Genomic DNA, 27,251 nt, shown 5'->3' with positions numbered 1-27,251 from the left:
AGACGTGGTCAGAATCATAGCCATTGTTAAGAAGACCAAGGCGAAAAACGCAGGTAAGCATTTCTCTGCAGGGTTCAGACCTCAAGATGAGTGACTGGAGCATCTCACAGAAGGCAGGTGGAAAGATTAGAAGAAATCGAAGTGTATTTCCATTGGGAGAACAATTTCTCCATCTTCTGTATTCCATTGCCATTGCTCTTCCTATCTTAGGACGCGCATACATTCTTCTTACGGTTAAATTCCCACCTTGTCCTTGATCACCTCCTTGTCCACTTTCCAATCGTCCTGCTGTCCCTACCTCCTAGTCCACCGGTAGCTCAGAGCCACATGCCCGCCCACTGAGGGGATCTGGAACGAAGTCGCATCCCTAGCTCCATCCCTCACGAACTGCCTCTCGCATGCCGTTCACCTTTCAGTGCCAATCTCCCCTTTGTGTGTAAAATGCGAACGGAATCACGCCCACCTGCCTCACCGGGTGGCTGAAGCGATAGAAAGCGATTCGTAAACTGTAAAACATTAATTGCATTTTAGATTTGCCCCAACTGCGTCACTCCTTGTTTAACGCTGTCACGCCAGGGTCACTATACGAAGCCTAACGAACAGGGCAGGGTGTGTCCGCAGGCAACAGCCTCGAGGTAGATCTTTTTCCTCGGAGGCAACGCAGGGCGCGAGGCTGCTGGGAGTCGTAGTCCTTGCGGCTGTATCCGCAAAGCCTAGGGAATTAAGAAAGAACTACAACTCCCGTGAGGCCGCGCGCGGCCAGCGCGCGAACAGCTCCCCCAGCCTCTCCCCCAAACGAGACGGGGGGCCCGCCAGGGCTCAGGGAGGCGACTCGTGGTGACCAGACCCAGGAAAGAAGACACGTGGGAGGGCGTGAGATAGTCACTAGGACCATACGCCTGGTGAAGGGCACCTTAAGAAATAAGAGCAGTCTCGCCGCCTCGGCGGACTGCATCCGACCCCGCGGCGGAGGTGCCGGGGGCGCGCTCGCGGGCTCGAGCCTCGTGCCTCCTGGGCTTAAACCCGCGGGGGCGGGGCCTGCGCTGAGGGGCGGGGCCAGGGCGGCGAGGGCGGCGGCGGCCCCGACCCAGACATCTGCGACTGTTGTTGTTCTCTGTCGGCGCGACCGCCTCGGTCAGCTCCGGAGCGAGAACGGACCTGGCTGCCGGGCAGCGTGCGGCCGTGGTCCCCTCTCTCCCCTTTCCTCAGAGTGACAGGAGCTGGCGCACACACGCTGCGGTTGGTCTCCGATGCCCTTCAGTGAGAAGGGGACGTCCGGACCCTGGTGAGCGCACCCCAAGCCCCCACCCCCCCAGCTCGACGTCTTTGCAGCACCCCAGGCCCGCACACCCTCATCTGGCTGCCATGGCTGAGAACGCAGAGGGGGACCTGAACTCCAACGTGCTCCACGCCTCCTACCGCACCGGGGACCCCCAGCTGGACACGGCCATCGAGCAGTGGCTCCGCTGGGACAAGGTGGGTACCTGGCGCCCCGGCCTCCGCACACCCACCCACACGCGGTCTGCCCTTTCCGTCCCCGCTGGGCTCCGCAGGCTTCTAGCGGACACTCGGGCCATGGGGCGGCGGCCGCCGGAGCCGGCGTGGCCGCCCACCTGAGCCTGGCTGCCGCCTGGGCGTCGGAGCTGGGCAGGACCGCTCCTTTTGCCGTGCGGTACCTGGCACTCCTCCTTCCGCCCTACTCCCCTCTTCCAAGAGGATATCATCTCTCCTTTCCAAAAAGAAATTCAGCAGCAGCAGCATAATCTGTCCCCCTCACAGAGCCGCTTCCTTTTCCCATTCTCCCTTGACTTCCTTCTCCGCCAACCTGAAAGTGGGTTCAGGCACCCTCCTTGGACGTCGCTAACCGCTATCCGCTCTAGTTCTGCCCTGCTGTGTTTCCACCTGTCGGTGATAGATAGTCCTGGGCTTTCATCATTCCCCGGATTCTCTGGTATCACCTTTTGCTCTTGAGAAAGGTCAGGATTCACTTACCTGTTATTTCTTTTTCTTGTGGGCAGTTATTTTCTGGATGTCTCTTGTTCAAAGAGTGGTGGTTTTTAGGTTTCATAGGATACACTGTATATCAAATTGTTTTGCTTTGCCCTATCTCCTCTGCTCTCCCACCTTCCAGTCGTGGTGCTGATTAAATCTTGTGCAGGCACATGAGATGGATTGGTGAGAGCCAGAATTAAAATACAGCTATCTCTCTGGTGAAGAAGGGCCTTGGTGGCTCCAACAGATGAAGATAATCCCAACATCCCCTTTGCTAAGTGCATAAAATACATTTGTTGAAGTAGAAAGGGAGGCACATTTAAAATTGAATTAATAATACTGAGTGAGTTTGAATGGTAGCGAAATCCTGTTGTACAAAAAAAATTTACTAAAGGATGAGTTTTCTGAAAACATTTATTTCATTTTATTTGTTTTTGTCATTGGACCCTTTTGTGCACCAGAGAGAGACAGAGACAGACAGACAGACAAAGAGAGAGACAGAGAAAGGGAAAGTGAGAAATCATTGTGGGGGGGGGGGAATGACCACGCTGCAGTCCCTTCTTCTTCAGTGTTTCCTTGGAATTTGGGGTACACATGCACACGCACCTGGAGTGATTTTCAAACCACCAGATCTAGAATTCCAACAGCAGCTGGCTGTGTGAGAGTCCAGTGCCCCGACTCTAAGCATTTTATTTTTACTTGGTTCAGTCGTTCCTACATTCAACAAAATACTGAGTACTGGGTCCTATTCTAGGCTCCATTAGGCCCAGGAAGTTACTAGTGATGAATAAGACAGAAAATGTTCCTGTTCTCAACAAGCCTTCAGTTAGCAGATAAGGGAGACCAACAAGTAAGCGATTTCAGTGAGGAATTTAGTGTTAGTCATATGCATCTTGGACATTTTCATTCTTCCTCCAGAGTCTAAACCACTGGTTCTCAAATTGTAGCATGAGTACAGATCACCTGAGCACCTTCAAATGCAGGTTATGATTCAGGACGCCTGGGGTGGGACCAGAGATTCTGCCTCAGACTGAGCTTTCCGGTGATACCAGGGCTACTGGGCTGGGGCTCACACGTGTAGCAACACTCGTTTTGTTCTCTTTAGGTTCCCATTTTGAATATTCTTTTCCCAGTGAGCCTCCTGATTGATTTTTTTCTCCTGATTGATTTTTAAAAGGTTCATTAAATGAATTAGCATTTGTTAATTGTCTATGCTGTGTCTAGATGTTGTTGAGATACACTGAAAGATTTTTCTTAGAAAATTATAAAATGCAGGACCAGCAGATGGCGTGGTGGTTAAAGGCACTAGATTCCCACGTGACCAAGTGTGATTCGAGTCCCTGGCAGCTTGCTTTCTCGCTTTCTTTCTCTGTCTCTCTCTCTCTCATTCTGTCCCTCACTGGTCAAATTAAAATAAATAAAGTTAAATAAAGTAATTTTTAAAAAAACCTATAAAATGTACATAAAAAGGAAACAGTACTTTTACAATTTATTTATTTAATTTTATTTTTTATTATTATTTAAGAGAGATTTTTGCTGTAGGGCACATGTACTTCCTGGAGTGACAGAGAGAGACACACAGAGAGAAAATGAGAAATCACACACTCAAGCTGCTGGGTCCAGGACCCGAATCACCCTTAAGCACCATGCCACCTACTGGTTCACACAATACCATTGTTAAAAAGAAGAAAGCAAACCCTAATTTCTACATTAAATAGCTTTGCAGTCATAATTAAAAAAAAAATTTAGAACTATTCATTTAATTTTATTTATTATTATTGTTGTTGTTATTCAATTTGACCAGAGAGACAGAGAGAGTGAAAAAAGCAAAGTGAGAAAGTGAGCTGGCAGGTCTGGGATTCACACTGCAGTCAGCCATATGGGAGTTCAGCACCTTAACCATCACACCATCTGCCAGCACCATCAATAGAGTATTTTGGTGGCAATTAAATGGTTTGTAGGCAGTTGGTTCTTTTTTATTTTTAAAAATTTATTTTATGAACAAGAAAGAGAGAGATAGGCTTCACTAACAGTCTTTCATGCTGGATACACCAGCCCGAGATCATGGGCATACCCATGCCTGCATATTCAGGGAGGTGTCTAGACCCAAACTCTTCCCATGTGGGTCAGCCTTGCAGAGCATGTACTACAGCACAACCCAGTTCTTCTAAGAGTTCAAAAGTAGAAATGAACTGTGGATTGCGATGTCAAGAAAGCCTTCATGGAAAGATAGGATACATGTAAAAGGATAAGAAAACCCGTAATGGAAAATGGAAGAAACTTGTTTTTCCCCATAGGACATGTGAGCTCACCAGAGAGAGACAGAGAGAGGGAAAGTAAGAAAGCATCCCCCAGGGAGGAATGGCCACGCTGCAATCCCTTCTCCTCCACGCTCCTGGGATTGGAGGCATGCACATGATATGATTTTCAAAGCCAGGTCCAGGACTTGAACTATGCTCAGCCACGTGGGAGTTTAGGACCTTAACCACATGCCAGTTGCTGGCCCTGGAAGAGACATTCTTAATTTATATTTAAAATGCCTTTTATATATGAGGTACACTGGCTGAAAACCTGTAGAGACAGAAAGATGAAGTAGATATGAATCGTATCTTCAAAGAAGATAGAAAGGAAGGTAAAACACAGATAAAATACAGTGAGCAAGTGATAGTGCCCTCAATAGATAGATCATTTTATTTAATAAAAATAATGACTTCATTGATTCCTCTCTTAATGGGAAAAAATAGGTTATTATTATTTTTTTAAAGAATTTTGTCATAGAGTGTGTAAACCTGCCAGAGAGAGACAGAGAGAGGGAAAGTGAGAAGTGACTCCCCAGGGGAGATGGCCACACCACAATCCCTTTTCCTTCATTTTCTCGGGATTTTGGGCACACACACATACACACACACACACACACCCCTGGCATGATTTTCAAGTTGCAGGATCTGGGACTGGAACTGTGGTCAGCCACGTGGGAGTTCAGCACCTTAACCACTTACACCATCTGCTGGTCCTGAGAATATATATATATTTTTTAATATTTCATTCATCAGAAATACTTTTTTAAAAAAGAATGATTTTATTTAGCTTTATTTATTTATTTATTTAAATTTGACCAGAGAGAGAGAAAGTGAGAAAGCAAGCCACCAGGTCTGGGACTTGAACTGCAGTGAGCCATGTGGGAGTCCAATGCCCTTAACCACCATGCCACCTGCCAGCCCCAGTGCTTTCTTTTTTTAATGCTGGAGGGCACACGTGGATGTTTTTGTTTGCAGTAGGGAGAGAGAGAGAAGGAGAAAGCACCTCCCCACACGCGCAATGGAGTTAGTCGTGCTGCAGTCCTTTTTCCTCCAACTTTCCAGCCTGCCAAGATCCTGAGCATCCAAATGTGTGCCTCGTGTGAAGCTGATGGTGCTGAGACTTTCAAACCCTGGTCAGTCATGTCAGATTCAGCTTCCTCTGTGTAGTACTTAATCACTGCACTACGGGAGGTGGGAATTGCCATTGGCATTTTAAGAAATATTGGGGCTGGGACCAGCAGATGGTCTAAGGGTTATGTTGCTGGACTCCCATACTGCCCACTGTGGTTTGAAGCCTGGATCCAGCAGCTTGAAATTCACACCGGGCATGTGTGTGTGTGTGTGCCTAAAATCCTGAGAGGAGAATGGAGGAGAAGGGATTGTAGCATGGCCATCCAGCTGGGGGGTGATTTTTCGCTTTCTATCTCTCTGTCTCTCCAGTGAGCACACTTGCCCTATAGCAAAAATCTCTCTTAAAAAAAAGAAGAAATATTGGATCATCAGAGAAGTTGTGATGCATTTTTGCATAGAAAAATATGTCATGACTTTTACTACGATGCTAGTAAGTAGAGCACACTGGTCTCAGAATGTGGATCTGTGGTGAGAAAGTTAAAAGATTGGTTGGGAGGCCAGCTGGTGGCATGATAGTTAAGGCATTGGACCTCCTACATGGTCGATTGTGGTTTGGGTCCTGGGCTTGGGGGCTTGAAAATCACACTGTGTGTATGTATGTGCGTGCCTGCCCAAAATTCCAAGAGGGGAAAAGATTACGGCATGGCCATACCTTCTGGAGGGTGATTTCTCACTTTCCCTCTTTGTCTATCTCTACCTGTTAACCTGGAAATGGGGGGGAAAAAAAGACTTCAGTCCAAGCCAGTGATTTTCAATGATCTAACAGTACAAGTTTATTCAAACAAAATGTAGCCTATAGTTTTACAAAAGTGGTGAATGAATTCTCTTTAAGTCATTGACATTTGATGGAAAATTCACCCAAGAAGCACCCTCTACAAAGGTGGTCTAGTCCAATTTCATTGTGTAGAGATACAAAAGATGGAAATTATCCACGTACAGAGCCTGGTCTAGACCTTGGATCTACCACCTAGTTCGATTTTTACACTATTACTTTTGTTTTTTAAAGTTATTTATTTAATTTTATTTATTGTTATAATTATTGTTTAATTTGCTATAGGACCCATTTTCTCACGAGAGAGAGACAGAGAAAGGGAGAGAGAAAAAGAAAGTGAGAAAGCAAGCCCGCAGGTCCAGGACTTGAGCCAGGGTTGGCCTTGGGGGATTTCTGTGTCTTAACTATCACACCACTTGCTGGTCCCTACAATATTAGTTTTCACAGCAGTTTTTTGTTCACATCTTTCTAATACTTCATTTATTTTGGCATTTAATCAGTGAAGAGTACAGAGTGTATATGGCTGTATTAATTTGGGGAAATGTTCATTTCTTTCTTGAATGTCTTTGTATAGTGTTCGAACCTTTGTAATCTGCTCTAAGTCTCATTTGGTATTCACAACAGTCCTGTATGGCAGGCAGTAGTAGTTCTCTCTGTTTTTGCAAGGTAAGAAATTTAGGCTATGGACAGCCAGTGGTGTGATGGGTAAGGCACTCCCACACGGCCAACTGCAGTTCTTGTTTTCTCAATTTCCCACTCTCTCTGTCTCTCTCTGGTCAAACTGAAGTAAGTAAATAAATGAATAAATAAATAAATGATAATAAATTAAATGATTCTTAAAAAAAGAAATTTAGGCTCAGAAAAGGAAAATTACTCACTTAAAAGATGTGACATTTAAGTGATAAAGTTTGGGCGATAGCCTAGGTCACCTGACTTTTTTATCACTGTAGGAGACTCTATGAACCACATATTGAGTGTTAGTGACGTCACAGACAAAGTTTCAAGTACCACATTAAAACCATTTTATTAGCCTTCGGAAAAGCTGGCATAGGATGCAATATTCTGCAGAGTATATTTAAAAGAGCTGGATTTGCTGCCCAACAGTTGCTTTGGTCTCCTTGGCAACAATATTCTCTTGTCTTTCCAAGAAATTTAGCACTCACAAATGAATGTTTGAATTATTCCTTTTTAAGATTAAGATGTATTTTTTCCTTTTTCTTTTCACATCTTTTACATTTTTCCTCAATTTTCCTCATTTTATTTTTATCTTATTTGTATTTATTTTGAAGAAATACATGCTCATGATTTAAAAAAAGATTGCATAGAGGGGTTTTAATGGAAAACAGTGTTCGTAATTGCCTTCTCTCTTTGTCAGTTTGTTCCTAAGAAGCTATTTTTAACGATTTGTTTTTGCTTATTTTCATGGTTACTACCAAAAAAAAAAAAACAAATAATATTCTTGTACCAGTATTTCTTTATTTTAAAACTTTATATATTATCTATCAAAAATATACTTGTGTGGGACCAGCAGATGCCATAATGGTTAAGTCGCTGGACTCCCACATAGTCGACTGTGGTTTGAGTCCTGGACCTGGTGACTTAAAACTCACGCCGGGCACATGCGTGTGTGTGCCCAAAATCCCGAGAGAATGGAGGAGAAGGGATTGTGGTGTGGCCATCCCCTTGGAGAGTGATTTGTTGCTTTCTCTCTCTCTCTCTCTCTCTCTGTGTGTGTGTGTGTGTGTGTGTGTGTGTGTGTATGTGTGTCTGGTGAGTACAGACATCCTATAGCAAAAATCTCTCCAAAAAAACTAACACACACTTGTGCAATGAAAAATGGGAGCTCACTTACCCTATTTTCTGTGCCTCCCAAATTTTGATAGTTTTGCTGTTAGTTTTAGTTATTCTGTTAGAGGTTTTAATAATGTACTTAGTGGGACCAGCAAATTGCACAGTGGTTGGGGCACTGGACTCCCACATGGTTGACCGGCAGAAGTCTACATATGCGGCAGGAGTAATCCTGAAAGTGAACCTACCAGCTGCTGCTTGTCCTGTAGTCCTTGAACATACTTCGTAAGTGCCATCAGGAACTACGCCTGCACAAAATCACCAACATTGTTTTTAATAAAAATACACTTGTGATGAAATACTGTATTCCCACTTTTCACCCAAAGATTATTACCTAAATACAAATAGGATCACTGGCTTCTGTAGGTTTCCATTCCTATATCATAGAATGAAAGGGCTACCTTAATGACTTACAAGATCAATCCCATATCTCACAGTATTTAATTCTATGATTTTAAGAATGTATCTGTAGCTTCATAGCCTAGTGGTTAAGGGATTTGGATCCCATATGGCCAACTGTGGTTCAAATCCTTGCCTTGGGGACTTGGAAAACTCACTAGGGATGTGTGTATGCATGCATGCCCCAAATCTCAGCAGGATGGAGGAGAAGGGATTGCTGGATGATCATGGCCCATTGGGGGTACTTTCTCCTCTCTCTCTGTTTCTCTGTCTCTAACATGCATGCACCCTCTGGCAGTTAAAATAAAGTGGGTCCCAACACACAGTAATGACAAATGGTTGAGATGATGAATATACTAATCATCCTGATTTAATCACAGACAAAGTTTCAAGTACCACATTAAAACCATTTTATTAGCCTTCGGAAAAGCTGGCATAGGATGCAATATTCTGCAGAGTATATTTAAAAGAGCTGGATTTGCTGCCCAACAGTTGCTTTGGTCTCCTTGGCAACAATATTCTCTTGTCTTTCCAAGAAATTTAGCACTCACAAATGAATGTTTGAATTATTCCTTTTTAAGATTAAGATGTATTTTTTCCTTTTTCTTTTCACATCTTTTACATTTTTCCTCAATTTTCCTCATTTTATTTTTATCTTATTTGTATTTATTTTGAAGAAATACATGCTCATGATTTAAAAAAAGATTGCATAGAGGGGTTTTAATGGAAAACAGTGTTCGTAATTGCCTTCTCTCTTTGTCAGTTTGTTCCTAAGAAGCTATTTTTAACGATTTGTTTTTGCTTATTTTCATGGTTACTACCAAAAAAAAAAAAACAAATAATATTCTTGTACCAGTATTTCTTTATTTTAAAACTTTATATATTATCTATCAAAAATATACTTGTGTGGGACCAGCAGATGCCATAATGGTTAAGTCGCTGGACTCCCACATAGTCGACTGTGGTTTGAGTCCTGGACCTGGTGACTTAAAACTCACGCCGGGCACATGCGTGTGTGTGCCCAAAATCCCGAGAGAATGGAGGAGAAGGGTGTGTGTGTGTGTGTGTGTGTGTATGTGTGTCTGGTGAGTACAGACATCCTATAGCAAAAATCTCTCCAAAAAAACTAACACACACTTGTGCAATGAAAAATGGGAGCTCACTTACCCTATTTTCTGTGCCTCCCAAATTTTGATAGTTTTGCTGTTAGTTTTAGTTATTCTGTTAGAGGTTTTAATAATGTACTTAGTGGGACCAGCAAATTGCACAGTGGTTGGGGCACTGGACTCCCACATGGTTGACCATAGTTCAAGTCCTGGACCCAGTGGTTTAAACTCACGCCAGGTATGTGTGCATGTGTGCCCAAGATTCAGAGAGGAGAATGGAGGAGAAGGGATTGCGGCATGGCCATCCCCCCTGCGAGGTGATTTCTCGCTTTCTGTCTCTCTGTCTTTCTGGCGAGTGCACACGCAACTATAGCAAAAACCTCTCCAAAAATCCCCATGTACTTGAAATTGGAAGCAATCAAATGTCCTTCAATAGGTGAGTGGACAAACAAACTGTGATATCTACAATGGCATACTATTCAGTGATAAAAAAAGAAGTGGGGGGTAGCTTCATAGCCTAGTGGTTAAGGGATTTGGATCCCATATGGCCAACTGTGGTTCAAATCCTTGCCTTGGGGACTTGGAAAACTCACTAGGGATGTGTGTATGCATGCATGCCCCAAATCTCAGCAGGATGGAGGAGAAGGGATTGCTGGATGATCATGGCCCATTGGGGGTGCTTTCTCCTCTCTCTCTGTTTCTCTGTCTCTAACATGCATGCACCCTCTGGCAGTTAAAATAAAGTGGGTCCCAACACACAGTAATGACAAATGGTTGAGATGATGAATATACTAATCATCCTGATTTAATCATTACACATTGCATTTGTGACGGAAAAAAATCACATTAAACCCCATGAATATGTATAATAATATTAATTTTAAAAAAAAAGTGGGCTATCAAGCACAAAAGGACATGGAGAAATCGTAAATACAGATAGTTTTCTGAAAGAAGGTAGTGTGAAAAAGCTGCATGATGTATGATCCCAACTGTATGTCATCGTCATAAAGCAAAATTATAGCCGTAGTAAAAAGATCAGTGATTACCAGAGGGTAGGCTGCTTGGAGGGAGGGATGAATAAGTGGAGCATGAGAAATACTTAGTGCAGCGAAGCTATTCTGTATGATAGAGAGGGTGGATACATGGCTATACATTTGTCAAAACCCAGAGAACTTCACAACACAAAGAGTGAACCTTGGAGTGCACTATAGACTTTATTTAACAATAATGTATCAATATTGAATCAGTTTAAACAAATGTATCACAAATGTAAGTGATATTAATAAGGGAAGCTGTGTAAGTGGGGTATATAGGAGAATACCCTGTACTATTTTCTGTAAACATTGCCCCCCCCAAAAAAATCAATCTGTACATATTTAAAGGGGAAGAGAGTCATACTTAAAAGCCCTTCCTTTCCTACCTGATAATTTTCTTTATTTTTTAAAGAATTATTTATTTAATTTTATATATTATTATTATGTATTTCTTATTTGCAGAGAGATCGAGAGAGAGGGAGAGAGAAGAAAAGTGAAAAAGCAAGATGTCAGTTCTAGGATTTGAACTGTGATGAGCCATGTGGAAGTCCAGAGCCTTAACCACCACACTACCTGTTGGCCCCCTGACAGTTTTTCTTTTTTTATTTTCTTTTTTTTTTTTAGAGGTTTTTGCTATAGGGCGCATGCGCTCGCCAGACAGACAGAGAGAGACATAGAGACAGAAAGTGAGAAATCACCCCTCAGGGGGGATGGTCACGCCGCAATCCCTTCTCCTCCATTCTCCTCTCGGGATCTTGGGCACGCATGCACACGCGCCCGGCGTGAGTTCTAAGCCACCGGGTCCGGGACGTGAACTGCGGTCGATTACGTGGGAATCCAGCGACATAACCATTACGCTAACTGCTGGTTCCCCCCCTGACAGTTTTCAAAGTGGGTGGACTAGCTACTTTTGCTTGTCATTTTGGGGCTACCTGTGCCCTATTTTTTCTTTCATAAAGGACATTTGTTTAGTTCTGTCAGCCTACTTGGAGGGGCCAGCTGGTGGCATGGTGGTTAAGGTGCTGGACTCCCATGTGGCTGGCTGTGGCTCATGTTCCAGACCTGGCGGCTTTTGCTTTCTCATTGCCCCTCCCCCTGCCTCTCTGGTCAAATTAAAAAAAATAATAATAAATACAATTAAATAATTCTTTTTAAATGAAGAAAGCCTACTTGGATATATCTGATGTGGAATTATTTTTCCTATCCCTTCCTCTCCTCTTATTTAAAGAGAGTATGGAAAAATCTAGTAAATGGGGATTTATCATCATTTGGTTCTTCCAGCTGGTGAGGTGCATTGAATTAACAAAAGAGTGTAAATATTGTTATCTATTAGCTCTGACTTTCACATTCCCTCGTGGGTAATTAAATTAGACTTCTTTCATCTATTCTTGTGGAGAGACAGCATGATTGGCTTTCATTGCTTTTACCTATTTAATATGTCTCTTCTGTTTCTTAGCAGTATTTTCTCCCAAATAGAAGACTGATTAGTAATTCAGTGCAGATTTTACTAAAGGAGTATTTTTTCATTAGTGGGTTGCTCCCTGCATTACTGGTAATTAGTGCTGAGGCTGCTGCCCTCTGGCGGTGGGAGTTAATGGAGAAAATGATTAATGCTGGTGAACAATAGACAGAGACACTGAGTGGAATGATGTCCCCAATCCTACACCCTACAATTTAGTGAGCACTGTATCGTACCAAATAAAACTGTGGAAATGGTCAGATTTAATGCCTGAAAGAGCATGAAGACTATGATGTTATAGATGGAAAATAACTTCACCTCTCAGATACAAAGGCATTTTATAACTCTCATCTGATGAGAGCCCACCTTGTTATAAAATCTCTTTAATGTAAGTAGTGGTTTTATTTTGTTTCTGCTCAGAATTTTACGTCATTTTTCTCTCTGAAAGATTTCTCTTTTAATTATTTAAATTTGCTGGAACCACATGTGCTTGCCAGATACAGTGAAAAAGAAAGGAAAAATGAGAAAGCACCCCCCGTGGGGGGCACGGACCCGCAATCCTGTCCCATAGCTCCCTTTTTTCGGGATTTTGGGCACGCATGCACACATACCTGGTGTGTTTTTCTAGTTGCCGGGTCGAACGCTGTTGGCTGTGTGGGATCCAGCCACCTTAATCACCACACCACCAGCTTTTTAAAACTTTTAAATTATTATTTTTTTGAATGCCAGAGTGGATCAGAGAGAGAGAGAGAGACAGTGCGTGTGTGCATACACACTCCCCAACTGGGCCCGGTCACACTTCAGTCTATTGTATTTTCCTCCAGTTCTTCATCCATTTAGGATCCTGAGCACGTGTGCAATATCTCGCATGTTTTCCAAGCTAATAGAGGTGGGCCCTGAACTCTGGAAGACCATGAGGGATCCAGCCTTCACTGAGCAGCACTTACCTGCTAAGGTGCAAGGCTGGCGCTATTTCATTATTAATACAAGTGAAAATCAGAGAAAACTGGGGCCTGTGGCATGTTGGTTAAGGTGCTGGGTCCCACAAGGCTGACTGTGGGATTCGAGTCCTGAGCCTAGGGGCTTAAGAAACACATCAGACAATTTGTGCATGTGTGTGTGTGTGTGTGTGTGTGTGTGGGTGTGCGCGCACGCATGCACGTGCCCCAGATCCCAAAAGGTGGGAGAACTGAGGAGACGAGATTGTGATGTGACCATTCTCCATGGTGGATACTTTCTCTCCCTGGTAAGTGCACACACTCCCTGGCAAATTAAACAAACAAAAAAGGGCTTCCAAGATTTATAGACATATGGATACATAGATTCGTAGGTATATTTTTCCCAATTTTTCTTTATTGTGGTGAGAAAATTTAACATGAGCTCTGCCCTCTTAACAGATTTTCAGGTGTATGCCTTTTTTTTTTTTTTTTTTAAAGAGTTTTGCTGTAGCAGAGAGACAGAAAGGGGAGAATCGCCTCCTAGGGTGGGATGGCGCACACGCACCTGGCGTGAGTTTTAAGCCTCTGGGTCCAGGACTCAAACCACAGTCAACTACATAGGAGTCCAGTGACATAACCATTACATCATCTGCTGGCCTCACCATAGTCCCTTCTCCTCCATTCTCTTCTCAATATTTTAGGCATACACACATGCCCAGAAAATGCATTTTGAGCCTTCAGGTCCAGTACTGGAACCGTGGTTGACTGTGTGGGAGTCCAGTGACGTAACCATTATGCCATCTGCTGGTCCCACAACTCACCCTTTTTAAATGAAACTATGCCTGTTTTTTTTTCGTTTTTTTTTTTTTTTTTTAGCAATTCTCCATTTCTCCCTCCCTCTTACCCCCTGGCAGCCACTATTCTACTTCCCGATTCTCTGATTTTGACTATTTTTAGGTACCCTATAGACTTGGAACCATTTAGTATTTGTGTGAGATCAAGTAAATGAAGACCCAGATAGTGGTTAAGGCAGCTGGATCTTACATGGCTGACCACATGGTTAGAGTCCTGGATCAGGCTGCTTAAAAACATGTTGTGTGTATGTGCGTGTGCATCCAGGATCCTGTAAAGTGGGAGAAATGGAGGTGAAGGGATCGCAGTGTGACCATCCCCTCTGGGAAATGCTTTCTGTTCTCCTCCTCTCTCTGTCTCAGGACACCACCATCCCTTCTCCATCTCCTCCCTCCTTTTGAGATTTTAGGCTTGCACACACATGCACCTGGAGTGTTTCTCAAGGCACCGGTTCTGGAGCTCAAACCGCATGGTTGGCCATGTGGGAGCCAGCTGTTTTAACCACCAGGCCATGGAGCTAGCCCCCAGACTGCATTGTATATCTATACGTAACTCAACATCTGGAAGGATGTACCATACTACAAACAGTAAGTGGTACCCCTGAGGGAGAGGTGTGGGAGTAGGGTAATAGTCAAAGATGTCTGTAGCTTTTTCTGTATTACAGGGTGAGTTTCTTTTATCTAAAATGCTTGGGACAAGAGATGTTTCAAATTTTGGTTTTGTTTTTTTTTTAGATTTTGGAATATTTGTAAATATATAATGTGTAGTCTTAAGAATGGGATCCAAATTTAAATGTAGAGTTCATCTATATTTCATGTATACTGTATACTTTTTTTTGAATTTTTAAAACTTTATCATTATTATTATTATTATTTAATTTGACCTGAGAGAGACAGAGAGTAAGTGAGAGGGAAAGTAAGAGGGCAAGCCAGCAGGCCCAGGACTCAAACTGCTGTTGACCACGTGGGGGTCCAGTGCTTTAATCACTATGCCACCTGCCAACCCTTCATGTATACCTTATGTGCATAACCTAAAGGTAATTTTTACAACTTTTCCTTTTTTTTTTTTTTTTGTTTTTTAGGCCAGAGGGTACCTGTATTTGCCAGAGAGACAGAGAAGGAGAGAAAGAAAGTATCCCCTAAAAGGGCATAATCACACTACATCCTTTGTCCTTCATTCTCCCTCATGTTGGGGTTTTGGATACAGATTTTCCTGTGCCTAGTGTCTTTTTCAAACTGCTGGGGCTGGGTTTTGAATCATGCAATCAGCCATGGGGAATCTGGCTCCCTAAACCCCCAGGTCACGGGGCTGGTCTTCATATTTTTCTATTGCAGCTTCTTGACTGACCTGTCAAATGAAATCAGATATGGGATTTTTTCACTCTCGGTATCATATGGTCACTCAAAAACTTTTGTAATTTGGAGGATTTTGGCTTTTTAGATTAGGGTTGCTCAACCTGAAGTCATTAGTTTTATTCATTTTTTAATAAGGAAAAGGTATTAATATAGTTCATAATCATTTTAAAGATTTTTTGAGAGGTTTTTGCTACAGGGTATGTGCACTCACCAGAGAGACAGAAAGCGAGAAATCACCCCCCAGGGGGGATGGCCACGCCGCAATCCCTTCTCCATTCTCATCTGGTCCTGGCCGGTAGTGTGATGGTTACAGGCGGTGGACTCCCAAATGGTCGACTACAGTTCAAGCCCTGAACCTGGCGGCTTGCTTTCTCACTTTCCCTCTTTCTCTCTCTGATCAAATTGGGAAATAATAATAATAAAGTTAAATAATTATTTTAAAAAGAATGAGACAAGTAGAAATAAGATAATGGATATAGTGGCAGCAAATTGAAAGTAGGAGACCCAGAACAATAAAATGGAAAGTGAAACTGACTGAGGAACTGAAACCGAGCAGGAAGCATGCAGGAACATGAAGGATGTCTTTTTTGACTCAAGCACAGCTTATATATTAGGCTGTGGTGGTGGGTAAGAATAAATGAAGAGAACTGATATTCACTGAGGGATTGTGTGCCAGACATGGGACAAGATACTTTCATGTAGAAAGTCTCTTTCAACACCTGAAGAGGAGGTCGTTTTCCCCATTTTCAAAAATCTGTACACAAATTTAGGCTCAGAGAAGTGAGAGAGTATTTGAATTCAAAAAGATTCGAAACTCCTCTGGCTTTTGGGATCTGGTCTCACCCTTTATAACCTTAGATGTAACTGGAATTACACTCTATTTATTAGGGTTCTGGGTTGATTAATCTGGCTGAGTCTATAATTAGAATGAGACAGACTGGAGTTTGGAGAGTAGCCTGGAGACTTAGTAGAAACTGGGATATCAAAGTTTTACATTGGAATGCTTATAGAACCTTTAATAAACCAGTGCTGAGCTTATTAACAAACTGATTTCTCCTTTATAGAAAGACAGAGCATGATAAACAGCCTCCATTTTGTTAGAACATTTTGCTAAATTTGAATAAAATCTTTTTATTTTGTTTTTGAGAGAGATTTTTGCTATAGGGCACATGCACTCGCTGGAGAGACAGAGACAGAGACAGAGAGATGAAAGAGAGAAATCACCCCCTAAAGGGGATGGCCACACCACAATCCCTTCTCCATTCTCCTCTCAGGATTTTAGGCATGTATGCACATGTGCCCAGTGTGAGTTTCAAGCTGTAGGGTCTGAAACTTGAACCAGTCGGCCACGTGGGAGTCGAGTGCCTTAACCAGCATGCCACCGACCAGCCCTCCTAATCAACTCTTTTAAAGGAAACAAATTATACGGTTGAAGTTCCCACGTTCACTTCTGTGATTCCGCTCTCATTTTACATGCTCATCAGCTGTGAGTGAGAGTACTCTTTTCTTCACATCCCTGACAATGTTTGTTACTGTCCATCTTTTTTATTGTAGCCAGCCTAGTGGATATAGTATCACTGTGGTTTTGGTTTGCACAACCTAATAAGTGATGGTGTTGATCGTGTGCTTGTTGGTTATTTATGTGTCTTGAGCAAAATCTCTGTTCAGATCATTTGCACATTTTAAATTGGGTTGTTTTTTACTGTTGAGTTGTAATAGTTGTTCATTGCTAGGGGTATAGTTTGCCTTTACAGAAATGATACAGTATGTAGACTTTTTGTGTCTGGCTCCCTTTACTTAATCTTTGGCTTGTAAGGCTTGTCCATTCTATTGCCTGAATTGATAGTTTGTTCCTTTCATTGCTGTGTATTAGTCCATTGTCTGGATGGACTTCATTTATTGTTTGACCAGCTGAACAATATCAGGTTTTGACTATTAGGAGTAAATTTGCCATTTAGATTACTGTAGAGGTCTTTGTGTGAACACACTTCTTTTTTTGAAGGAGGTAGAAATTTGGGATTGGAGTTACTGTTCATAATTGGTTGAGATTTTTAAAGTACTGGGTACTGAATTTTGTTGAATGCTTTTTTCTGCATTTACTAAGATAATCATATGTATTTTATTTCTGCTTTTAGTGTATGATATGATTTGATATTAGTTCTTCTTTAAATGACTTTGAGGGGCAGGCATGGTGGTTAAGGTGGCTGTACTCCCACATAGCTGACCATGGTTTGAGTCTCAGACCTGGCAGCTTGCTTTCTCACTTTCCTTCTCTCTCTCTATCTCTCTCTGCTCAACTTCAAAAAGATAAAATAAACATACTCTGGTTTCTCTTCAGATCGTATATATCTTTCGCCTTTTACTAAAAAGATAAAATAAAAATAATGACAATGAATAAAAAATTAAATAAAATAATTCTCTAAGAAAATAAAGATAAATTATTTTGATAGATTTTGCTACCAAAATTGTCTGGGTTTGGTGTTTCCTTTATGGAAAGCTTTTTGAGAAAAAAAAATACAGTATTTTTCATAGATACAGGGCTTTTCAGATTTTACTTAGTTTGACAAATTAACTTTTTACTATTTATTTAGAGTTAATATTGAACTGCTTCTAGCAAATTTTAGTACCACTTCTTTTTTTAATAATTATTTGATTTAACTTTATTTTAATTTGACCAGAATACAATTAATTATGAGTAAATATCAGATTTACTCATAATAGTCAAAACCTGGTGTTGTTCAACTGGTCAAACAATAAATGAAGTCCATCCAGACAGTGGGCTACTACTCAGCAAGAAGAAGGAACAAACTACTGGTTCAGGGAATAGAAGGATAAGCCTTACAAGCATAAGGTTAAGTGAAGGAAGCCAGGCACAAAAAGTCTACATACTATATAAGAGGGACAGAGTGAGAGAGAGAGAACGAAAGCAAAAAAGCAAGCAAGCCCTCGGGTCTGGGACTCCAACTGTGGTAAGCCATGTGGGAGTCCAGCACCCTTACCCACCATGCCACCTGCCAGCCCTAGTGCCACGTCTTCTAGTTGTAGCAACAAGGGAGGCCCTTTCACCACCTCTGCCACCTCCAGGCTTTATTGTTCGGATCATATCCACAAGACAGCGTTTTAGTTTTTGCTTTAATCAGTGCTATGTACAGTCATGCATGGCTTAACAAGAGGATATGTTTTGATAAATACATTGTTAGGCAATTCTGTCATTTTGTGAACATCATAGAACATATTTATACAGAGTTAGATGACTAGCCTACTTCTCACCTGGCCTGTAGAGTATAGCCTACTACATTTTTACGAACATCATGGTGTATGCAGTCCATTGTTGACTGGAATTTCATTATATGGTGCATAGCTATATTTTTTTTAAATTAGGAATAAAAATTAGTCTGTTTTTATTTATCCAAGTTTTTATTTCCAGTCCTCTTTTCCTCCTGAAAGTTTGAATCTCTAAGTGGTATTACTTTTCTTCAATATGAAGGATTTCCTCTAGCATTTGTTATAATCCAGAGGTCTCTTAGTGTTGTGATAATCCTCAGGCTCTTTACATTTATTTCTAGTCTCTTCTTTCTGCCCTTCATGTTGGTAGTTTCTATTGTTCTGTCTTTTAATTCATGGACTCTTTCCTCTTTCCTCTTCACTCTGTTGTTACAGATCATCAGTGAATTTTTTTCTTTTTCTTCTCTTTTTTCTTTTTTTTTAATATAAGTTTGCTATAGGGTGTGTGATCACACCAGAGAGAGACAGAGAGAGGAAAATGAGAAATCACCCCTCAGGGGGATGGCCATGCTCCAATTCCTTCTCTGTTTTCCTCTTGGGATTTTGGGCATGCATACACATGCACCCAGCATCATTTTCAAGCAGCTGGTTCAGGACTCAAACTGTTGGCCATGTAGGATTCAGCCAACTTAACCTTCACATCACCTCCTAGCCCATGATCAGTGAGTTTTTCATTTCAGATATTATGTATCTCAGTTTTTAAACTTCCATGTTTCTTTTTTATTGTTTCTATTTCTCTCCCGAGGTCTATTTTTTTCCCCATCATTGCAAGCATATTTTCCTTTAAGTCACTGAACAGAGATAATAGCTGCATTAAAATATCGTCTGCTCATTCTAACATTTGAGTGTGTTCATGGTGCTCAGCACTGACGATCTGCTTTTGAGGATGGTCACGTTTTTCTGGTTCTTCATTTGTCTAGTAATTATGGACAGTATCGTGGACATCGTAAATGTTATATTGTGGAGACCATGGATTTTCTTATTCCTTAGGAGACCAATTTGATTTTTTAATTTGTTTGTTCTAGTAGGTAATTAGCTTGGTTGTACTCAGATTGCAAACTGTGTCTTAGGAGGCTGTTCCAGTGTCAGTTTATTCTTCTATCCTTAGCTGGAATCTGTCACACACAAACATAACCAGAATCCGGCCAGAGCTTACATACAGAGTGTGGGTGCGCCTTCTTCAGTGCTTTCCTTGTGGACATACTCTCCAGTGGCTGTGGTTGCCCTGAAATCTGTGTTCTGGTTCTTCAAGCTAAAAGGCTTGTGAGATTTTCATTGGTGTTCTAGCCCCTACTCATGGCCCTTGCTACTACTTCCTCTCAAATTAAAAAATGTAAAGATAGGATTCTCCCTGGGCTGGTCGTTTCCTCCAGTTCCTGAGTGAATCAAGCCTGCTTTTCTTTACCCTGTGTTCCCATCAGGTCCTTATAGGGTTTATTTGTTTGTTTTTGTGTTTTGTCTGTAGTTTATAGTTGTTACCTGTAGGGAAGTCCAATATGCCTCTTTCGGGACCAGCAGGTGGTGTGGTGGTTAAGGCGCTGGACACTCCCACATGGCCAACCATGGTTTGAGTCCCGGACCTGGTGGCTTGCTTTCCCACTTTCTCTCTCTCTGTGTCTCTCTCTCTGGTCAAATTAAAATAAAGGAATGAATAAATAAAAATTATAAATAAATAATTCTTTTAAAAAAAATATGCCTCTTTCATTGGCTGTTCCTACGGTGTATCTTTTCTGATAAACATAAATGTCTTTTTTGGGGGGGTTTGTGCAGCTCTGTGAGCTATTCTAGCAAATTACTGAACATGAAGAAATACAGTAGAAACTCTGCCCTATGTGTTTACAGCTAGTTGGTCTGAAAGACAGGTGGGCCAGGACTTATGGTCATCCCCTGAAGTGGGGGCAGGCTTTGTGACCTCTTAGGCTAATTCCAGGTTGGGAATGTCAGAATGAAGTTGAATTAAACTGAATGATTGAGTGGTTAAGCCACCTCTTGGTGACTGGAGAACTGGAGAATGGACCGATACTGGAAAATACACCACATATTTGGTGTCAGGGGAAAAATCCTCACAGGTACCTGACACATCTTAGATGTTCAGTAAATACTTATTAAATAAATGAACAATTTTATTTTGCACTTAAGCTCATGTAATCTTATTTTGCATGTATGTGAGTGCATGTATGGGTTTGTGCATATACATGTGCATTTTGGACAGGGTCTCACAGTGTCACAGTCCTCCTGCCTCAGCCTCCTGAGTATCTGGGATTATGAAGACCCGCTTTTTAGGAAAGCCAAGGAATGGAGCCCAGATCTCAGCCTGCCAAGCAGCAGTGTCCAGTGTAGTAGTACTGTGGTTGAGCCTAATCTAATTTTTAAATGAGTTACGTTATGAATGAGAGCAAGTAAGCATATAATTTCACAATAACTTAATATCATAGATAAACCCATATGCATGCCAATTTAGAATGCTTAGTAAACATTTGACTGCTACTAATATTTGCCCTTTATAGTAAAGATTAAAATGAATGTTTATGTTTTGTTTTATTTAAAAAACAAAGTATGGCTCAAAAGTTGAGATTCTGTAAGAGGTCCTACCTCTAAGTAAGAAAACTTCAAAATTAGTCACTTCAGACCCTGAAGTTTCATTTTAGTGATACAAATACGTATCTGTGTGATAAAGGGTAATAAATAAATTTATTTTTTAGAGTCAGAGCTAGTCTGCTTCTGTAGAAGGAATTTTGGTTCTAAGAAGGTCAAAGTTAGTAGTACTTACCTGGATATTTAAGAGCTTTCACCACCTTGTTGGAGACATTGATCATTGTCTTCCAGATGTAGTCTATATTTGAGGGGGGGGGTTGTGCAACTCTGTGAGCTATTCTATATTTGAACCTGCCAGCAGCATTTTTTAAAAAAGAAAAAGAAAAAAATCATTTTAGTGATTGGCATGACATATTACCCAATAATGAGTACTCTTCAAATACTGCCAAATAAAGAGCTGTCCAGTATAAGCTTGGCTAGAAACTTATTTCCTGGAGCAACTCCCAGAATCTTCTCTGAGTATCCTATATAGACAGCTACAACACCACAGTCTTCACCTGTACCCTCTAAGTAGCTGTGAGGAGTGAGCAGAGGAAGAGACCAGATAATATTTGGCACCAGTAAGTGGTCAGGTGCTAGATGAGGCTTATCCAAATGTAACAGTGATAGTCACTCAGTACATTCATGGGCGTGAAATACCACACATCAAGGCCTTTGTCCTTCATCAGTTATTTTATGTATAAATGACTTTACTATAGTAATGTAAATTAAAGTAAAAAAGTAAACTGTATTTTGCCATCCCTACAAATCTTTTTATGTTTTTCTCTTTTCCCATTTAGTCTTATAGATATAAGCATGCCTGGTTTTTCCTAGACTGCTAGCAGACACTTGAATTTTTGTTTTATTTTTTTTAAAAAATAATGATTTATTTTATTATATTTGTTATTATTACTATCTTTAATTTGACCAGAGAGAGACAGAGAACAAGAAAAAGGGGAAATGAGAAAGCAATCTGCAAAAAAAAAAAAGAAAGAAAGCTGCCAGCTCCGGGACTCAAACCGTGGTCAGCCATGTGGAAGTTCAGCACCTTAACCTCTGTGCCACCTACTGGCCCCAGAATTTTTGTTTTCTATTTACCACATTTCCCTACTTATAGCACTATTCTATATTATTTGTATTTACTTAAAAAAATAGGCCACTTGGGATCAGCAGTTGGCATAATGGCATTGTTGCTGAACTCCCAGGTAGTCGACTGCAGTTCGGTCCCGGACCCAGTGGCTTAAACTCACACTGGGCGCGTGTGCATGCGTGCCCAAGATCCTGAGAGGAGAATGGAGGAGAAGGGATTGCGGCATGGCCATCCCCCCTGGGCGGTGATTTCTCGCTTTCTCTCTGTCTCTCTCTTTCTGGTGAGTGCATGCGCCCTATAGCAAAAAAACCTCTCAAAAAAAAAAAAAAGGCCACAAACATAAATTCAAAAGGTTCTTGACTGTATAGTCTCTCAACTGTTTGCCCATTACCAGCTAGTTTCCCTATCCAAAGACACTATTATTAGTTCTTGTATACATTTCCAGGTATATAACCTGTCTCAATATTACTGGGTTGTCAGAAAAGTCATGACTTTTTTTTTATATTTTTTAATGCAAAAATGCATCATGACTTTTCAGACAACCCACTAATATACTATCCTCCAGTATTCTGCTCTCTGCTTCCCCCCCACACCTAAAATATTTTAAAATACATAAATACTTTAGGTGGCTAAAGTATTTATATAATAGCTCTGTTCTTCATAAGCGCTGGGTAATATTTTATTACATTTATATGCTAAACTCATTAACCAGTTTAATTTTGTATCAAATATTTTTCTTTGCCAATGTGAAAAAAACTGTATTTTATTTTAGTTTTAATTTTTCTCATTTTCCTACAATGGGATTTTGTTGGTAATGTTCTTCCCTAACTCCTGCCAAGGGGTGGCCTTTATAGGTGTTCCATTTGGCAGCCCCGGCGAGGCTCCAGCCAACAACTGGCATCAAAGCCAAGTATATGAGTAAACATGCCTTCAGATGATTTTAGCACTCAGTCTTTGAATCTTCTAGCTGAGGTTCCAAATATTGCAGAACAAAAACCATCTGTCCCTTTCTGAATTCCTGACCCACAGAAACTGTAAGATAATAAATGATTTTGTTTTATTTACAAATTTTTTAATTGCCAGAGAGCATGTATGCTTGCTAGAGAAAGAGAAAGCACCCCCTTCTCCCTGCATGAGGCATGGTCGGCTACAGTCCGTTTTCTTTCATTTCTTCATTCCATCAGGATTTGGGGCTTGCTCATCCATGTGCCTGGCATGTTTCTCAAACTGCAGGGGCTGGGATTCAAACCACAGTTGGCCATGCGGGATACAGCTTGCCATGCACAGCATTTAACTGTTGTGCTATATGGAGCCGGCCCATGAGTATTGTTTTAAACCGCTAAGTTTGAAGTGGTCTGTTACCCTAGCCGTAGTAATTAACGTACCCTCCGACTGTACTAGGCTTACTCACTTTAAAAATTCTTTTTTTTTAAAAAAAAGAATTATTTATTTTATTTATTCATTCATTTTATTTTAATTTTACCAGAGACACACACACACACAGGGGGAGAGAGAGAGAGGGGAAGTTAGAAAGCAAGCTACCAGATCTGGGACTCGAACCGTGGTTGGCCATGTGGGAGTGTCCAGTGCCTTAACCACCATGCCACCTGCTGGTCCCACTTTAAAAATTCTTAATACATTTGTAGGTGAAATGGTATCTTGTTTTCATTTTCATTTCCTTAGTTGTGATGTGGCTTTTGGTAGGGAAGCAATGGTTGCATATTGGGTGTGATGTCATTTCAGACTCAGTACGTCTGATACTGAACTCATTATCTTTCTATGCCCAACTTGTTCCTCACCCTCCTCTCTCCTCAGGCCACTCAGACCAATTTCTACTCATTTTTCACTTTTCAGTTTAGATATTACTTCCTTTAGTTAGCATTCCTTATCTTTTTTTTTTAAGACAGGAACCTTTTTTTTATAAGAATTATTTATTTAATTTCATTTATTCACTCATTCTTTTGACTAGAGAGAGAGGAAAGTGAGAAAGCAAGCCACCAGGTCCGGGACTCGAACTGTGGTCAGCCATGGGGGTGTGTCCAGTGCCTTAACCACCAAACCACCTGCTGGCCCCAGCATTCCCTGCCTTTCTATTCACTCTGGGTTAGAGACTTAGCCTGTGTGTGCCTGTAGCACCCAGAACTTACTTTTCTAATGGTTCTCATAGTCTTTGTAGTCATTGCCCTTTTAGTTATCTTTATACCTTATTAGATCTTGAGCTTCATGAGGATAGAAACAGTGTCCTCTTGTTCTCTGTAATATAGCTTGTGCTTGGAACATAGTGTGTGCTTAATGAACTGATATTTTCTTAATTAATTCAACAGTTATTTGTTGTCTGCCTACTACTGAGTGCTAGGCAGTCTTCTCCATGCTGAAGATAGAGGAATAATAAAAAAGTAAACACGTACGTGTATGTACATATATACACAAAAGTATGTGTATATTTATATTTGAGTGATTGCACATAGAGTATATTTGTGATCTAATTTATTGTCAAAAATAAAAAACCACTTGAAACTCTTTGTCCTTAGGTCTTTATCTTTAAAAATATATACACGGGGCCATCCAGTGGCATGGTGGTTAAGATGGCTGGGTCCCACCATTGCTGGCCAACTGTGTAGTTCAAATCCAGGACCCAGTAACTTTAAAAACATGCCAGGCATGTATGCATGCATGCCCAAAATCCTGAGAGGAAAATGGAGGAGAAGGGATTGAGGTTTGGCTATCCCTAGCCCCCGCCCCCGGGGTGCTTTCTTACTTTCTCTGTCTCTCCAGCGAGTGTATATGCCCTTTAGCAAAAAAAAGATAAACCCATGGGGGGGGGGGACGGGGAGGGATTCTTTTGAGAGCGTTTCTGTAATAAACTTATTCTAACATTTTCTTTCACTAAAATGTATTTTTCCCATAATACCATGGTTAATTGGTCACTATTAGGAATCATAATCGGCGAGCACATAGTAAGTATCTTCAGTGTACACATTACAGGTTAGACAGTGTAGAGGATTAATGCAGAGCTATGTAGGAAGTGGTCTACTGTCACTGAAAGTGCCCCCATGATGGAAGTACTTTATTACTGTTTTCAAGAGAATGCCCACTATTAACTTCCTTTTTTAACATTTATTTTTGAGTGATACTGCACTTGAAATGATAAGGAAAATATAGAATACAAAGAATAGATAGTCATTTCTCTCAAAATGTTGGCAAGGTAAGTGTTTTGATGAATATTGGTTTGATATATGAATAGCAAGAAGCACTCTCAGGGATAGGCAGTAGGAGGAAGACTGACAGGGTAGGGAATTTACTATGTAGAAAAATAATTAGGTTGGGAGGAGTTGGTCAGACCAGTCTTCACGTTGCTCGCAAACACCATGCACTACCTTAGGGCATAGTCTAAGCTGCAGAAGCAGAGGCTATAAAATATAGTGGCTTAAAGCCCAGAGATCATTTCTCCTAACATTCAGAGCTCAGTAGTAGGCCGGAGCTTCTGGCTGTGTTCTCTCAGTGCGTGACTTCCAGTATTGTTCCAAGGTGGCCAGCTCAGCTTTTGTATCACTCAGCTTATGGGAGGAGGGACATGACTTAGGAGAACATATGTTTAATTCTTTTGAGGGCAAGACCACAGAGCGGACCACATGTCCATTTCCATGCTGTTGGCCAGGATTTTGCCACATAGTCACATCTAGTTGTAAGATAGACTGAGATACAGCTCTGAGCTAGGCTGGCATATCAACTAAAACTCTCTTGACTGAAAGAGAAATATTAGGGGACCCTATTACTAATGTGGGGTTCTCAGATCAGTGGGTTATTGTAAACCTTTTCAAATACATTGAGACTCATACCTATCTCTTTATAATCTAGTTAAAAATACTAAGTGTTGGGACTGGCAGGTGGCGTGGTGGTTAAGGGCACTGGACTCCCACATGGGCAACTGCAGTTCGAGTCCTAGACCTGACGGTTTGCTTTCTCACTTTCCTGCTCTCTTTTTTTCTCTTTCTCACGCTGTTCCTCTCTGGTCACATTAAAATAAATAAGTAAAGTTAAAGGCCTATTTTAGGTGCCTTCTTGGCCTTTCTGTTGAAGCATTTTTGTTTCCTCCTGGGTGTGGGGAAGGACCCCTCAAGAATGAGGATCTTCATTTCTTCATGACAGTAAAGCAGGGGAGCGTATTTTTAGACTTCATGGCTAGCTTTGAGGAAAAAGGGCTTCTAGTTTCTGTGATCTGCCTTGGAAAAGAGGAATTTTAGCTTCTGTGTCTTACCTTGAGGTAAAATGAGGAGGGAGAAAGTGGAGACAAAAGAAGGTCAGAAAAAGAGGCTTTTGAGCCCATTCCAAAGCTTTCACTTTGAGGTATTGTTTTCTGAGCCCCAAAGTACTCAAGGTGTGTGTTTTATTAAATAATTCTTGTTTTAATTTGGGCCTTAAAATTCTTCAATATGGAAAAATAAAACCGCATGAGTATTATGTAAGAAGACACTTTCTTTTCTTCATTTCAGCCATGTAGAGTTGCAGCAATCCATAGGATTAGGACCTAAAGGAAAATTTTTGGTGTACAGGTAAAATTTGAAAATAATGCATGGCTTTAACTCTGTATCCCTTAGCTTACTGATTTTATACTAAATAATTAACTCTATTTCTGAAGAAGTAGAAAATACTGGTGGTCACTAAACCTCTAGATTTTCTGCAGGATTGCTTTTCTGGGATAGTGAAACTATTAGGGTTCTCGGGCATGCTAGGTAAGAGTAGATTCAGTCCACATGGGATGCACTTACCTTCTAAATAACCAACTTTCATTTTATGGCATAGATCAAAAGGTGTATTTTTAGAAAGTATGTCACTCGAATATCTTACATTACAATTTTACAGGTGCTATTTGTTTTTATTGCCAGGGGGCATGCGCACTCACCAGAGAGAAAGGGAAAGCAAGCTGCAGTGGGACATGGTCATGCCATAATCCATTCTCTGTTTCTCCATCTTACAATGTTGGGCATGGATGCACACAGACCTGTGTGTTTTGCAAGCCATAGGAGCTGGGATTACAGCCAAGATTGGCTGTGTGTGGCCTCTCTATGCACTGGGTTTAATTGCTGCACTCTGGGGCTGGGCCTAGAGGGGCTTT

The 27,251-nt window shown here is 41.3% G+C and overlaps 1 protein-coding gene across 2 annotated transcripts in view; it reads left to right on the top strand.

Annotated features, from left to right (window-relative positions):
- The first annotated feature begins 840 nt into the window (after positions 1–840).
- Positions 841–27,251, top strand: part of PGM2L1 (phosphoglucomutase 2 like 1) — a 61,620-nt gene continuing 35,209 nt past the window's right edge. Inside the window, exon 1 of one of the 2 annotated variants that reach the window (XM_006140985.3) lies at positions 841–1,476. In XM_006140985.3, the coding sequence (XP_006141047.1) occupies positions 1,366–1,476 (111 nt within the window). In that variant the 5' untranslated portion in view covers positions 841–1,365. Of the gene's footprint in view, positions 1,477–26,651; positions 26,689–27,251 lie in introns of those variants that run through there. The other variant, XM_006140986.3, reaches the window with a different exon arrangement.

Source organism: Tupaia chinensis, unplaced genomic scaffold (genome assembly GCF_000334495.1).
Source record: "Tupaia chinensis unplaced genomic scaffold, TupChi_1.0 Scaffold000047_1, whole genome shotgun sequence".
NCBI lineage: Eukaryota > Metazoa > Chordata > Mammalia > Scandentia > Tupaiidae > Tupaia > Tupaia belangeri.
Note: the sequence above shows the minus strand (reverse complement) of the source record. Positions and strands in the feature narration are given on the sequence as shown.